Below are 16939 nucleotides of genomic sequence, written 5' to 3'. Positions count from 1 at the left end.
AATGACATTATTTAATCTAATTCTATTTATAATATCATTGTACCTTATCAAGTCATAATCTTTATGTACCAAACATGGCATAAAATTATTATATCTATGTATATTGATATTATTTGTTATTTTATAATTGATTTTGGAATCAAGTACTAAGCTTTTGTGATTCACATATTGTGAGGGGTTTCTGTGACATCTTTTTAAAAGGCTATTTGGCATGATTGCATGTACATGACATCATACATGCTAATAAAGGATTAGGATAGAGTGGTATGTTTGAATTCACCCACAAGTTACTGTGTGAATTGAATTCCTCAGTTCTTTTTATTGGTGACCTAGATTGATGGATTATATTACAGAATGGTGGTGTAGCATAATGATTTTATGTTGTTTTATAGCAATCATTGTTCATTTCTTCAAACATCAGTAAATAAGATTGAAGAACAGGTGCATTGTCCTAAAACCAAATGAACTTGAGTAACAACCATCAACTCTAGAGATTTTCCAAGAACTTGGATATCATTTTATTTATTGTGAATCAAATGATGGAAAGCAATAAGAAAGTAGCGTCAAAATTAAGAATAACCTTTAGTTTGCAACAGGTTGGTTGATTTTGTTTGTGTACATTTGAGGATTGTTTTTTATTTATGTTAACAATCCTCAAACAAATTTTCAATATGGCTGACTTTAGGACTGATATTAGGTTCTAGAAGTCTAAAATGCCTATTAAATATATAGGGTGAAGAAATCTAAATATTCAATATTGAAATTATTTTATACCTTGATCTTAGCATATGATACTGGAAGTAGTTTGCTAAAATCGTGTAAATTATATTGAGACATTGATCTTTCAATTGGCTATATGTTATGCCTTTTTCATATTTTTTCATCCTAAAAAATGAAGGAGAAATTTTATTTTTGGATGAGATGCTATGATTTGCAAGAGTGAATTAAAATAGAATTTGTATTAACGGATAAATTATTACTTTAAGTATTATATAATGTTGAAAAGCTTGCTGAATCTACTTTTCAATGAAATAAATGTAAGTTGAATATGAGTTTTCTATTCATAATTGTCTAATTTTTACTTAATGATATATAGGTTACCTGACAACAGTAGCGATGAGGAATTACAAAATTTCTCTTAATTTTTATACAATGAATTACGAACTGAGCCATACATGTTTGAAAAGGTTATTGAGTCTACATTCCAATGAAACAAACAAAATTAAATTTAGAGACTTTTACGAATAAATATATGATTTTGATTAGAATATATACATGCTGTCTAGCAGCAGCATATGACATGGATTACAAAAATTATTACAATTAATCTACAAGAAATTATGAGGTGGGCCATATATGTTTGAAAAGGTTTTTGAGTCTACATTTCGAAGAAACAAGCGGAATTGAATTTGAAAATTTTTATGAATAAATATATAATTTTTATTAAAAAATATACAAGCTATCTAACAGCATTATATGACATGGATTGCAAAAGTTATTACAATTAATCTATAAGAAATTACAAGGTGGGCCATATATGGTTAAAAATTTTGTCAAGTTTAATATACTAAAAAGATTTTAATTTTGAGTTGGATATCTTAAGATAGGGTCATTTTAGTGAAAGTAGCTCAGGTTACCAAAATTAGTTAGTTAACTTTTATATAACTTAGTTGTTTTTAGTATTAATGGTCTTAAAATGGATTGATTAATTTCTGTTCTATTGAAATGATTTTGAATAGCCCATTAATTATTTTGAGGGAAAAACTAAGTGGTGGAACCGAAAAGAAATAAGTAGAATCTCATACACTTTACTTGTTTTGAAACTTATGTATATATGTATGTTTTTAAATAAATGAAATTTATTTCTTTATTTTCGATATAAGAAAATAGGGTGAGCATATGATTATTTTACATTTTGCTATATAAATGATGGATCATGTTTATAAATGAAATGAGAAATTGATTTATGTTTAATGAATGATTTTATAGTAGCTACATATTTTATATCTTGAGAAGACCAGAACTAGTTATACGACCCTAGCTAACAGATTATAATAGTTAACATAGTCATGATCGTATGGTCTTGCTAGTGGGTTATAGTAGTTACCATAAAGCTCTAGCCAGCATGTTATAATAGTTGTAATGATCATAAGGATAAAATTATCGATACAGCTAATGTTACGGATTATAGTAGTGACCATAGTTAATGATAAACTAATTATAATGATGATTTATGATGATGATGATTTTAAAGGTTGATTCATGATTTGATTTAATTACGATATTTGAATGGTAACATATTTTGTAATGATTTATGAATTGATTTGTTTCAATTTTGATTTATGATCTACAAAATATTTCATATAATGTTGATTTTTGAAATATTATGATATTATTTAACAAATGTTTTGAATGAACTATATGACATGTATGAAACCGATGTTTGATCCGATAAAGTGTACAATCCTATACTAGCTGAGCTGTAATTTGCTCATTCTCTTTTTACCTTTCGTTTACACATGAGTAAGTGATAAGTATATTAAAAGCTAGAAGATCAATTTGGAAATATTACTTGGCCATTAGAAATATTGTTAGCTAGTGAGATCTTATAAAATGATTTTATATTTTTTTTATTATTTCACCTTTGGATATATAAAGGTGTATCATTAGTTTGGTTAAATTTATTAATTTAACTTGGGAAAATTATTTTCATTACAAAATTTTAAAATGATTAAAAGAAAAGATTTAGTATTACTTTAAAGTTTTATTTGAAGATAATATAACCGTATTACATCTTAGTTTTGGGGCATTGCACCGTTACTATACAAGTCTTGGCCAGATTGGATTATTTATCAGGCAATTTGTCAGGCACTGCAACAGATTTCAGGTAATTGGAAAGTCTACTAACATGACAGGCTTGAGCTAGTTTAATTTTCTGCTTTTGCTTTGTGAGAATATTCCAATAAAGTGAGAAAAATAGATAAATTTGATTATGAACTCGAATCAATTTTTGATAGTATAGTTAGACTCTGAAAGGGAGGAGGTTAAGATCTAAATCTTCGTGAAACCTCCTTCGAGATGGAAACTTGGGAAGGAGAGCAGTGACTCGTTTGGCACTTTTCAAATATGATGCATGCCGAACGATGATAGAAGTATCATTCTTTCCAGCATCAATTTTGTCACGGTCCAAGCTTATTGTTTGAAAAGCACTAGCCAAAGGCAAGACATGGATGCCGTGACTATTCTCCTTTCCTACCAGGTCCTTAAGCGCCTTCTTCTTGAAACTCCAGCTTCCAGTTCTCAGGTTGAAATGGTATAGAGGAAGAAATCGTTGGCCATAGATGGCTACGAACTCCAATGCCGCAAGAATGTATTCAAACTCCTCATTTGACATGTAGTAAGGAAAGCTGACTCTTGTCCATCCAGGTTTTGCTCCTATGTAGCCCTGCAATCAAACATTGCAATTAGCATTAGATAAGTTGAATTATATTTTACTTCTCTTTCATTCGGTCAAAAAAAAAATGGAAAATTTTGTACTGATACCCTTTTAATAGCTTCTCTGAACGCAAGGGATCGAGTCTGATCAATATCAAGCAAACTGTGGCCATAAGGTCCAGCACAAGCACACCCACCTCGAGCTTGGATGCCAAACAGATCATTTAGGATGGTTGCAACAAAAGAGCCATGGAGAGGTTTATCCCTCTTGTTCCCAGTCTCTCCCCACATGAAAAGTCCCCTCCCCTTTTCCTCTGCCTCGTCAACATTGTTACCATCGTTGGTTGTGGAGTAGATGAGGAAAGACAGTATGGCTTGTCTCTGGGTCTCGGTGCTTGCATTTCCTAAAGCCCGTATGTTTTGGTTTGGGAGAAGCCTCTCCAATGCTTGATTTATGTACGACTTCTCCAGCTTTGCAGTCACTTCATAACCAATATATTCTTTTACCCAAAAAGTCAATGCTGCTCTAATAATCTGAATTATTTGAGGAGTCCCTCCATTTTCCCTTTCTTCTATGTCACTTACATATATTGTGTCCTGCAAAATAAATTCCACATTTTACCACAAATTAAATTGCATACCTGCTTCCCTAAATGCTGGGGAATGAATCTGATTAATATCAGGATAGCTTATCATTCTCTAGAGTATTTTTCTATTGACACTGTCGTGCATTCAGAAATTTGGTTGGAAATCTCTTTCCTTCTAAAATTGTAATTAAAATAAAAAATTTTTTAGAGACACTTATCATTCACTAGTCTATATCTATACCGGCTCCATCTGAATCAGGAATTTATTTCTAAACTCCAAAAAGCCTGACAGCTACCTAATCATTCTTTATGTCGTCCAGTTGAAGAAAGAAACCAAAATTTCTTACAAAATGGGATATATAAGCCAGAATAAGAAAAAGGTCAAGAAAATACAAATTTCCATTTTATGGTAGAGAGGTGAACAAAAAATAAAATCTTTCATCTATTAAATTGAATTAATTTGAACACTTAAATAGAATAAAAATCTCTTCATTTATTATCAATTAATTTTAAATTTGAGAGTAATTACCTGTTCATTGAAACCATTGACATAATTAACAGTTCCACCTCCGCAAGTTGATGGAGGAGAAGATCTTAGCTGGTAGAGAGCCTTGCTCATTAAAAGGATGCCGGCCGATCCAGGACCACCTAGAAACTTATGTGGGCTTAGGAAAATGGCATCATATCCATCAATCTCCTCTGACCTCATATCAATCTCCACATAAGGACCACTATCCACAAAAACAAAATGATAAGCACAATAAAAAATCAACTTCTCATTGCTTTATAACATTAACATAATACATAAACTTGGCTAATAATTAATTGTGAGATCTGTTATTAAAATATTAAACTTTCAATTTTAACAATCAAAGTTTAAATTCTGACAACCTCGAATATAAAAGCTTGGCAACAAAAAATGAAAATTCTTACTGTGTACCTTGCTGCAAAATCAAAGCAAACAAAACCTCCGTACTCATGAAGAAGTTTGGCAATCTCTCGAGTATCTGTTTGAATCCCAATCACATTACTACAAGCTGAAAATGAGCCAAGCAAAGGCCTATTGGCGTATTTATACAGCTCAAGCTGTTTTCTTAGTGCTTCAATGTCTATGAACCCATTCTCATCTAAACCAACCTCAACAACTTCAGCAATGCTTTGACGCCAAGAAAGCAAGTTGGAGTGGTGCTCGTAAGGGCCAATAAAAACTACCCATCGATAAGAATGAGGGTAAGTAAGGCAGACTTGGTTATTTATATACTATTAAAATACAAAGTAACCTTTTGACACGGTTTCATTTTTTTAATTAATAAAACAAAAAGACAAAGTTTTAGGCGTGAGGGGGGTTTGACTCCGAAACAATGGCCTCTACACACCAATAAGAAAAATATTGCTGTCTCAGAAACAATGGGATCTCTAAAAAAGATTGAAAAAAAAAAAAAACCTACAGAAAATAGTAAGCCTATGTTTGGAATATATTATTCCTTGGAGTGTAAGAATTTCCTGATCTACTTGGTTTGGAACTTGATGTATCTAATATGCCATTTTAATAAGGAGAGCATTGCTATTTACAGGTGTCAATAATATACCCGTACTCACAAGTTATTCATTTTATAAATTTGATTACTTAATTGATAAAAAAAATGAAAACTTTTATATCTCGATATAATTTGCACGGATAGATATGCTCCCAAAAGAGAAGAAAGTGGAAAGAAAGCATAGAGTTTGATTGCTTTTCAGAAACTTAGTATGATTTTGGCAATATGCTTGATAATTTTATTAATGATTATTCATCAATAAGTAACATTTATGAATTAAAATTAAATTTTGATTTATTGAAAAAGTATAAAAAAATCAGTTATAAAAAATAAATGAAAGAATGAAGAAACAAACAAATGGATCAAATAAAAAAAAAATAAAAAGAGAACCAAAACAAAATAAAAGTAGTGAAATAGATCTTCAAACCAATACTCCACCACACTAAAGGCTATTCATTTGTATTTATGATGAAGTGGCATATTAAAAATAAATAATTTAATTTAATTAAGAATTATTTAAGATAAATAATAAAAATTTGATTACTAATTGATATAATTTTAACTATATAAGGTAGGTAATACGTACTCTTTAAGGTAATGTTGGTCTTTCCAAAATGGTTAAATATAAAAATAACCCATTTATTATACATTTTTTATCAATTTGGCACGAAAAAAAATAAAATATTTAGTTTTGTACTCTAACTTTCATTCTGTCGTCACTTTGTTACCAAAGACTAACGCTATCGATCAATTTATTAACGTGGTATAAATATTTAAGAAGATATTAACACATGCAAAGAAAATCTAATCAATGTCAAATCATCAATATTACATCCGAATTTAAAGAAAATTTATGAAAAGTTTTAAAATCTTTTAAAAAAAATTTAAGCATTTTAGAAAATTATTTTAAAAAACAAAAACTAAAATTTTTAAAAAATTTTTAAAAATTATTAAAACTTAAAAAATTCGAAAAAAATCTCAAAATTTTATTATAAAAATAAAAAAATTTTGAAATTTTCATAAAAATGATAATTTAAGCAAACATAAAGTTTTCATAAATTTAAAAAAAAAATCTCTAAAACTTAAGAAAATTGAAAGTAAAAGATCTAAAATTTTTTTTTAAAATCTAAAAATTTCAAAATAATTGTAAATTTTATAAATTAGGAAAACTTTTAATTTTTTTAATCTTACAATTTTAATTTTTTACATATTTGTGATTTTTTACATTTTTTAAAATGTTTATGAATTTTAATTAAAATTTTAAGTTTTTTCTTTTATATTTTTCAAAAATATTTTAATTTTTTGCAAATTTCTTAGAATATTTCATATTTTTGAAATTTATTTAATTTTTTCAAAATTTTTGAAAATATTTTATAAAATTTTAGATTTTAATAAAAATTACATTTTTTTTTTAATTTTCAAATTTTGTCAAAAAATTTTAGATTTTAAAATTTTTTGAACCTTTTTTTAATTTTTTAGAATTTTTTGGATTTTGTTTTGGATTTTTTGTTCAAATTTTGAGATTTTATGAATTTTTCTAAGTTTTCATATTTTTTTAACTTTTATAGTTAATAAAGATTTTATATTTATTTAATTTTTTAAATTTTTAAAAATATTTTAGATTTTTAAATTTTTTTGAATTTTTTTAATATTGATGTGGTAATTGATGATGTGGCACTAACTAAACTTTTTGACACATATCAATATCTTATTAGATGTTAATGCTATGTTGACAAATTGAGTAATTGCTTTAGTCCAAGGTATCAAAGTAAATGACGAAACGAAAGTTCAAGAACCAAATTGATAATTTTGTTTCTTAAAGTACTAAACTGAGAGAAAGTGTATGGTATATGAAATATTGTTATATTTAACTTTTCCAAACATGAAAAAACCTGAAAGGAGACTTGAAATTGTTATACATGTAATCGATAATCATTCTTTAGTGTTGACCTTTAGAGTTCAAAGGATTTCTCATACCTAAATAATTGTTGAGTTTTTCTTACATGTAATAATAATATTAATTACCAAATTATTGCTTAATTTGAAAAAAAAAAGTGACACTAATATAAAGATAACTGTATATTAAAAAGAAGTTTTTTGTCCTTAGCTCATTACCTAAACAGTTGGATCTCTAGCTCTACCCGTAAATCATTTAATGAAACACAAATCAATTGATTACGTCACAAAATATAAGTGATTTAGTTACAAATTATGATTCTTCTCAAACAATAAAATGATGGGTGATTATGATTGAAATGAAACAATAAAAAATTTTCATCGACGCCTTTCATTGCTATTTCAGACGTAGACTTGGCAATGGTAATAATAAAATGAATAGTGACTGTGGCTAGGATTAAATTTTGAAAATAATCTAATGATAAGAGAATTAAAAAAAATACAACATATCTTTCAAATTTGAAATAGTAAAAACAAATCTAATCAATTTTAATTGAAATATATATTCAAATTTTATGGTCCATATATATTCTTGAAAAATGATTAAATTAAAAGAAAAGAAAAATTCTAGAATTGACATTTTTGAATTCAAGATTTATACAAAATTTTTCATATTTGATAGGTTTTCATTTTGAATCTAAATACTTCATCAAATAGAATTATTTTATAAACCCATTTTAGAGATAATATATTATTACAATTGAGATTTTTAAATTTAAAAAATATGTTTATATTATTAGGAAATTTATTTTTAATAAAAATATATCTAAATTAGATTTTATTGTTAACAATTTAAAAATTATCCATGTAGATATCCATATAAGTTAATTTTTTGTGGTAAATTATTATTTGTCAAAAAATGATATATATATATATAGGCATTTACATATTCCATAATACTCACATCTAAAATTTGAAAGTTTTCGATAACTAAATAATTTTTTAAAAATATATTTCTTGATAAATAGCCTAAATTAAGAAATGTCTTATATGTCATTATAGAGAAATTTTAAGAATTTTATCACATGTCAAAAAGAAAAACCATCAATGTAAGCAAACCTTATCATGTAACAATGTATCTTGTAATATAATATATATTATATATTTTTAAAAGATTATTAGTTATCCAAGTGATAAAAATAGTCATACTTAACACAAACCCCAAGTTTTAAGATTTCAAAATGTATATAATAAACTTTAATTTTCCATGTGTACATATACTAACAAAGTAAAATAACAACATAAAATGTCAACCAACGATTCTCATCATGCAAGCATAGAATTAAATATCACATAGATATTCCAAGCATAAAGGAAAAAGTCCAATATAGAGACAAACCATGATGTGTGAGTATGAAATACAAATGATATACTCCTAATAATAAATTACATCAAAGGACCCTAAAATACCTATGTTCTTAATATGTTTACCAAATACTATAGGTCTTATTCCCTTAGTCCAAAGATCAACAATCATGTTGTCAGTCTCAATGTGTTTGACAACAATTTTACCATTTTTCATAAAATCCCTAACTTTAAAATATATTATCTCCAAATGTTAAAACCCACTAGTGCTCTTGTTATTCTTAGAAAATGACACAGCAAACCTATTATCCTAATAAATCTTTAAAGGTCTGGAGATGGAATTAATAATACAAGGGCCTAACATAAAATTCCTAAGCCAAATTGCCTATGTAGCAGCTCTATAGCATGCAGCAAACTTAGCTTGCATAGTGGAAAAAAATAAGAGTGTTTGTTTCATGTGTTTCCAAGACAAAGCTCCTCCTGCCGACTTAAAAATATACCCTGAAATGAACTTCATGTCATCCTAACAACTAGTGAGGTCAAAATATATATACCCTACTATCTCAAGATTATCCACCTTTTTGTATACCAACATATGGTTTTTTATCTTTTGCAAGTACCTAATCACTTTCTTAATAGCAACCCAGTGATCCATACTACGATTTGAAAGATATCTCTCAAGAACTCACTCTGCAAAAGCAATATTTGGCCTAATGCAAACTTGAGCATACATGAGACTCACAACTGCACTAAAATATGGTATGTTCTTCGTGGATTCTTTCTCCAAATCATTTTTTGGGACACTGATTATATTAAGTCTATAACCTTTCACAATGGATGCATTCCTAGCCTTACAACTCTACATGTTAATTTACTAAACACAAGATCAATGTAAGACCTTTGCAATAGTCCTAACAAATTTTGAAACCTATCTTTATGAATTTCAATCCCATGAAAAAAGGAAGCATTATTAAGGTTTTTCGTACCAAAAGTTATGGATAATAGCTACTTAATTTCATGTAACAAACCAATACCATTACAAGCCAATAAGATGTCATCCACATATAACACAAGAAAGATATCTTTACTCCCTCTGATTTTAAGGTATATGCATTGATCAACGTTATTTTCCTCAAAATCAAGGGAAGTAACTATGTTATCGAATTTTAGATACCCCTACTTAGAAGCTTATTTAAGGGCATAAATTGACTTTTTAAGTCAACATACTAAATGCTCCTTTTTCAGATTCTTGAAATCTTTCAGGTTGCACCATATAAACCTTTTCTCTTAAATCACTATTGAGAAAAGCCGTCTTTACATCCATTTAATAAAACTTCAAGTCAAAGTGTGCTACCAAGGCCAAAACAATCCTAAAGAAATTTTTGAAAGATACCTGCAAAAACATTTCATTATAATCTACTCTTTCCCTCTAAATAAATCATTTTGCCACCAATTTAACTTTAAATATCTCAAACTTTCCCTTAGAACCTCTATTGGTTTTATACACCCATTTACAACCAATAGATCTACACTCTTTTGGCAATTTAACAAGCTCCTAAGCACCATTTTAAGCCATAAAATTCATTTCATTTTTTATTACGTCCAACCATACATCAAATTATAGACTACTAATATTTTCACCAAAAGCCACAAGGTTAACAACATGACTAATGTCATAGTCACTCTTTCAATGATAAATTACATTATCATTAGAGATGGCAGATCTTTTTTGTTTGGAAGATCTCCTAAAAGGTATTGCAATATCATTCTTTTGAACTTGAAGTACATCAGTAGGAAAAAGGTTTATATCCTATTGCCTTGATCTCTTCTTTAAATGGCCATTGGCATACTATGGCACTGTATTATGGGTAAAGTGATGGAGATATGTCTAATAGATTCATGGTTATCCATAGCCTCTGTCACACTCTTATCAGCAACATCTAGTTTAAGAAACTTTGCCACTTGTGACTCTACAAACTTAGTTCCACGTGTAGGATAATAAAACTTATATCCCTTGAAGCGATCTAGATACTCTAAGGAAAAGTAATGAGTACTCTTAAGTTCAATCTTTCATTCAAAAGGTTATAGATTCTAACTTCTGCAAGACGTCCACAAACTTTAAAATGGCTGAATTGGGGTTTCTTACCAGTCTACAATTTAAAAAGTATTTCAAAAACAGATTTACTAAGTACTCTATTAAGTATATACAAGGTGGTTTTAATGCCTTCACCTCAAAAACAATTAAGAAGATTGGTCTTACATATAAGCTCCTTATCATATGCTTAAGAGTGTGATTTCGCCTTTCAACCACGCCATTATGGTGAAGACAACCAAGCATAGCATATTAGGAAAATTTTGACATTTTGTAAGTATTTACAAAATGGTCTGATATGTTATCTAGTTTCACCATGTCTACCATAATACTCACCACCTTTGAGCTAATGACTTTGATAACTTTCCCTAATTATTTTTTTACCTCAGTTTAAAAATTTTAAATTTTTTAAAAGCATTTGAATGTTCATCAATTAGGTAAAGATACTCATAGAGAAAATAGTCATTGATAAAAGTAACAAAATATTTGTTACCATACAAGATCGATGTAAGAGGTCCATTATTATCAGTGTACACAATTTTCAAAAGGTCAGAATTGCAAATTACCCCATTTTTCTTGGTCTTAGTTAGTATACATTTTATACAATCAACACAAGTGTCTAACTTTTCAAAACCAAGGAAAGGTAAAGTACTATCTTTTATCAATTTTTACACTTCTTCATTAGAAATGTGACCCAACCTTTTATACCACAACAAAAAAAAGTTTTCTTTAGTTAAATATTTTTAAGACATTGTGTTTTTCACATTATTGCAACTATATTAATTATTATAGGCCAAGCCCGGTTTATATAATTTGTAAATTAGTTTAAATTCATCAACAATGAATTTTCTTTAGTCAAATATGTTTTAGTCACTATCTTTTCAACATTATTGCAACTATATTAATTATTGTAGGCCAAGCATAGTTTATATAAATTGCCAATTAGTTTAAATTCACCAACAACATTTGAATTTAAAACAAGTCAACTTTTCCTTATCCAATGCCAAAATAATAACCATGTTTGTCCAAAATAAAAACTAAAATCAAATTCCTCATAAATGAAGGTATATGAAAAACATTTTCCAAAATAAGTTCAAAGCAAATTCTAAATTTAAGCCTATCATTCCTACATAATTAATGGCTACTTTAGCATTGTTTCAAACTCTCTGTTTAGCCTCTTTCTCACTTAGCTGTCATTTGTTTTTGAATCCTAGCAAGGTAATAGCAACATGAACAGTTACACCATTATCAACCTAATAGGAATTTGGTGGGCCACTAACATAATTTGATTTAAAACAAACAAGAGCTAGTGAGTTATCTTTTTGTTTATTCTTTTTCTTTAACCAAGCTTGATTTTTAGGGTTCTCATGTTTCATATGACATTCTTTTTACACGAGAAACACTTGATATCTTTCTTAATGATAGTTTTAAAAACTCCTATCTTTTTAGTCTGACCACTACCTTGTCCCTTATTTTCTTAAACTTTCTTGTGAGCATTAGGAGCAAATTTCCTAGATTTCCCATAATTTTTTTTGCAATTAGGTTTGGAGTATGTAGAAAAAAAAGCACTATCACCTTTATCTTTCTACAGTTTTTCTTCCTCAGAGGCAAACTTTTAAATAAGATCATTAACACTTCAAACTTCATTCATAGCATTATAGACAGTTTTGATCTGAGTAAACTCAACCAGTAAGGCATTAAGGGCACGATGAACAATATATTTATCAGAAAGGACAATTTCATGAGAAGACTATTTGGTTTGAATGTGGATCATTCTCATGATGAAATCTCTAACACTCTCAACACTGTCATATCTTATACTTGTAAGCTCACTTATAAGGGTCTTAGCTTTACACTTATTGCATTTTTGGTATTTATTGCCTACAGCATGGTAGAGATCCCTAACAATTTTTGTGGTATCCAACTCACTCAAAAGGTATTAAAAAATAGACCTATTAATAACATATAGATGCATACAATTTGCTTTTTCCCATTTGGGAAAAAAATTCCTTTTGTTCAGCAGTGCTTTCATCAGTAAAATTAGCAGGCTTTGAAAAACATAAGGCTATGTCTATCACATTCATAACCAAAGAAAAATTCAAATCTTCATTCCATTTTTTATAATTAGACCCGTGAAGAACTTTAATAGTGGCTTATTGTTATTGACAATAAAAGTCAACATTCAAGACAAAAATGCAACATTAGTAAATAGGCAATATCATAAAATATATAGCAATAGTTCATGAGGTACTAACAATTATTGAAAGGTCTTGGTGCATCACCGCAAACTCCTTTTTGGATAAAGAATGTAATATGTGAGTAGGAACTTTTCGCATAAAGCTAATATGAAAATGTCCTAGCTTTCAAAAAACAAATCCCCTTCGGGTAGATAGATTTTTTGGATTGGTACAACTTCAACCATGATGATTTATATTCCAAAATAAATTACCCTATACATTAACCCCCTTTTAGGTATTCAATTGCAAAAGATAATTTAATAACCATCCCGTAACCATAGAATGATAAAATATTACATTAATTTTAATAAGTGAGCGACTTTAGCAACCAAACACTGATATCAATTAATGAAGATTTTTTCAAATCGAAAAATTTCATTAATTGCCTAAAACTCTCAATTTACATACTCAACCATAATGTATGCAATGGACTATCCCAACTAAGATACTAAACCTAAATGTATCTAATTAGGTCTTATAAGCAGTGTACATTAAATTTGAATTAAAGTCTTGAATTTTTTTAAAAATTAATTTTTAATCACTAAGTCAATTATGCACTTAAGATTCAACTTGAGAGTACATAAATATCAAGGCCTATTTAGGAAGAATACCTACTATCATTAGACTCCTAACATACTAAAATATTTTATCACAGAACAAAATAATAAAATCATGTGTATAACATATAGTAATTACTGAGCAATACATGAATGTCAAACAAATATTTCATGTAGTTTAAAATTTTCAAACAAATATTAGAAATAAAATTCAAAGTATGCCAAAAGAAACTAGAGGAAAAATGGATGCCGAACGAGCCCATACATGCCACACGCACCACCCCCTATGCATGGATTTTGTTTAACATGGGGAATGGTCTTCTTTAACCTCTAGTTCGGTTGACTCAATGCAACTGTAATAGTTTTTTACCTATTCTAGTTTGTTTTTATTTTTTCACCATTTTTTATGCATTTTCTAGGTATTTTCATCAAATTGAAGTGCCCAAAAATAAAACTATTTTTCTATCAAACCAATGAAAAAAAAGTATCAAAAAACACAAAAATAAGATCAATTGGTCAAACTTTTTTGAATTATATAAACACATATTAGACCTATTTTTTGTTTTCTTCGTGTTCGGTCAATCTAAAACAATATTAAATTAAATGCTTTGATTTAAGTTTATCACACATGGGAAACATAATTTAAGAATCAATTTCGAATTAAACACAAAATGTTTTATGTATTAATCAAAACAAGAATTAGACTAAAACTTAAACCTAAAAATTTTCAACCTTGATTTCTTTCTAGATATAAGGAATTAGAAAATGATCTTTATGTAATTTTAATCCCCTTTCGGAGAGGAACTAAAATCCTAAATAAATTTCAAAAAATAAAGGTTAAAATTTAAAATTCTGACAACAACATAATTTCACCCTAAATATGTTGTTTGCTCAAAAATCAATTACAAATAATGATTTTGGGGTCCTAATATCACATAATGATAGCTTTGATACCATACACAAACACTAACCCAAGATCGTTGTTTGATAATTAGAACATTGTAAACAAATAAAACGGTTCGTCATACTTATTTGGGTGATCATGATGAATATACTGAAGTGAAACAATCTTTGGAATGGCTAGGTCTTCCTCTTCACTCTTCTCTTTTTGGCGACATTCAATGAACAGTAGCTGTAACTTGTATAAAAGTAAAAAAAGTTACCTGAACCTATTTTAATTGAAAACCTTGAAGCCTCCTCATCAAACACTTACTAGACTAAAGGTCTACAAAACCTCCACCTAGTAAGATGTGCAAATCTTACATTTAAGTGATCACATTAAATTATTTAAACTCTCATGCTTATCTCGTATTATGAGTAAACTCATAACCAATTTTATTAAATTATTAAAACTAACTATTAATAGTAGCCCACTTATGAACAGTTCTCACTCTGTATCCTAATAAAACATCAATTGGGAGTTTATAAAGCAAAGATGAAGACTATATAAGGAGCAATGGTGGTGAAAAGATTGTCTTTTAAACAAAAATTTGGATGTTGAAGTGGTTTTCATAAAAGACACCTTCTGTGTTGGAGTGGTTCCACTCAAATAGTAGACTAAGGTCATATTTGATGCATATGATTATTGATAAGATATGATGATAATCATCTTATATCAAGTTTGATTTGTATCTAAAGAGAAAGATAAGGTTTGCAATGAGGATTAATATCCTCTTGGTGTAGGATTATTCAATCCTCTCAAAGTAGAGAGGATAATTTTTAATTTATAAGATTAAACTTACAGGTGCAATTATACCCTTAAAAATTACATTAATAATTTAAATTGTATAAACTTTGAATAAGGATAATTTTGACAAATAAATAAATTATCCTATCCTAATCTATACATACAGCAAACACAAAATAAGATGACATTATTTAATCTAATTCTATATATAATATCATTGTACCCTATCATATCATAATCTTATGTACCAAACATGGCATAAGATTATTATATCTATGTATATTGATATTATTTGTTATTTTATAATTGATTTTGGAATCAAGTACTAAGCTTTTGCAATTCACATATTGTGAGGGGTTTCTGTGACACCTTTTTAAAAGGCTATTTGGTGTGATTGTATATACATGACATCATACATGCTAATAAAGGATTAGGATAGAGTGGCATGTTTAAATTCACCCATAAGTTACTGTGTAAATTGAATTCCTCAATTTTTTTTATTGGTGAATATTATAGAATGGTGGTGTAACCAATGATTTTATGTTGTTTTACAGCAATTATTGTTCATTCTTCAAACATTAGTAAATAAGATTGGAAAACAGGTGTATTTTCCTAAATCCAAATGAACTTGAGTAATAGCCATCTGCTCTAGGGATTTTCAAAGAACTTGAATATCATTTTGTTTATTGTGAACCAAATGATGGAAAGAAACAGGAAAGTAGTATCGAAATTAGGAATAACCTTTAGTTTGCAATAGACAAGTTGATTGATTTTGTTTATGTATACTCAGGTCTGTTATTTTTTATTTGTGTTAACGAGCTTCACACAAATTTTTAATTTGGTTGACTCTAAGACTAGTATTAGGTTCTGGAAGTCTAGAATGCTTATTGAATATATAGGGTGAAGAAATCTAAATTTTCAATACAGAAATTATTTTATACCTTGATCTTAGCATATGATATTGGAAGTACTTTACTAAAATCATGTAAGTTATACTGAGACATTGATCTTTCAATTGGCTATATGTTATGCCTTTTTCATATTTTTTCATCCTAAAGTTTGAAAGAGAAATTCTATTTTTGGATGAGATGCTATGATTTGCAAGAGTGAATTAAAATGGAATTTTGTATTAATGGATACATTATTACTTTAAATATTATATATTGTTGGAAAGCTTGCTAAATCTACTTTCCAATGAAACAAACGCATGTTGAATCTAAGTTTTCTATTAAGAGTTGTCTAATTTTAACTTAATGATATATAAGCTGCCTGGCAGCAGTAGCAAAGAGGAATTTCAAAATTTCTCTTAATTTTTATACCATGAACTACAAATTGAGCTAAACATGTTTGAAACGTTTATTGAGTCTACTTTCCAATGAAACAAGCGAAATTGAATTTAGAGTCTTTTATGAATAAATATATAATTTTATTACAACATATACATGATGTCTAGTCGAGCATATAACATGAATTGCAAAAATTATTAAATTAATCTACAAGAAATTATGAGGTGGGCCTTATATGTTTGAAAAGGTTATTGAGTCT

General features: G+C 28.2%; 1 protein-coding gene across 1 annotated transcript; it reads right to left on the bottom strand.

The window, feature by feature from the left end:
- Positions 1–2821: 2821 nt before the first annotated feature.
- Positions 2822–10226, bottom strand: LOC149511897 (uncharacterized). The gene is made up of 5 exons (XM_089753448.1): positions 10215–10226; positions 4963–5282; positions 4552–4753; positions 3544–4032; positions 2822–3445 (listed from the first exon to the last, which is right to left on the bottom strand). The coding sequence occupies exons 1-5, from the start codon at positions 10224–10226 to the stop codon at positions 3023–3025; spliced, it is 1446 nt and encodes a 481-aa protein (XP_089609574.1). The 3' UTR covers positions 2822–3022.
- Positions 10227–16939: the final 6713 nt, after the last annotated feature.

This window comes from Durio zibethinus, chromosome 24 (genome assembly GCF_047325235.1).
Source record: "Durio zibethinus cultivar Kanyao isolate XHJ-2024 chromosome 24, ASM4732523v1, whole genome shotgun sequence".
NCBI classification, from domain to species: Eukaryota; Viridiplantae; Streptophyta; class Magnoliopsida; order Malvales; family Malvaceae; genus Durio; species Durio zibethinus.
This window is presented reverse-complemented; position numbering and strand designations above follow the sequence as displayed.

Coding starts and splice junctions, on each gene's coding strand:
- LOC149511897 (XM_089753448.1), bottom strand. Junction 4,033..4,551: donor TCAATGGTTTCAATGAACAG/GTAATTACTCTC, acceptor TTTATTTTGCAG/GACACAATATATGTAAGTGA. Junction 3,446..3,543: donor TCAGAGAAGCTATTAAAAGG/GTATCAGTACAA, acceptor GTTTGATTGCAG/GGCTACATAGGAGCAAAACC.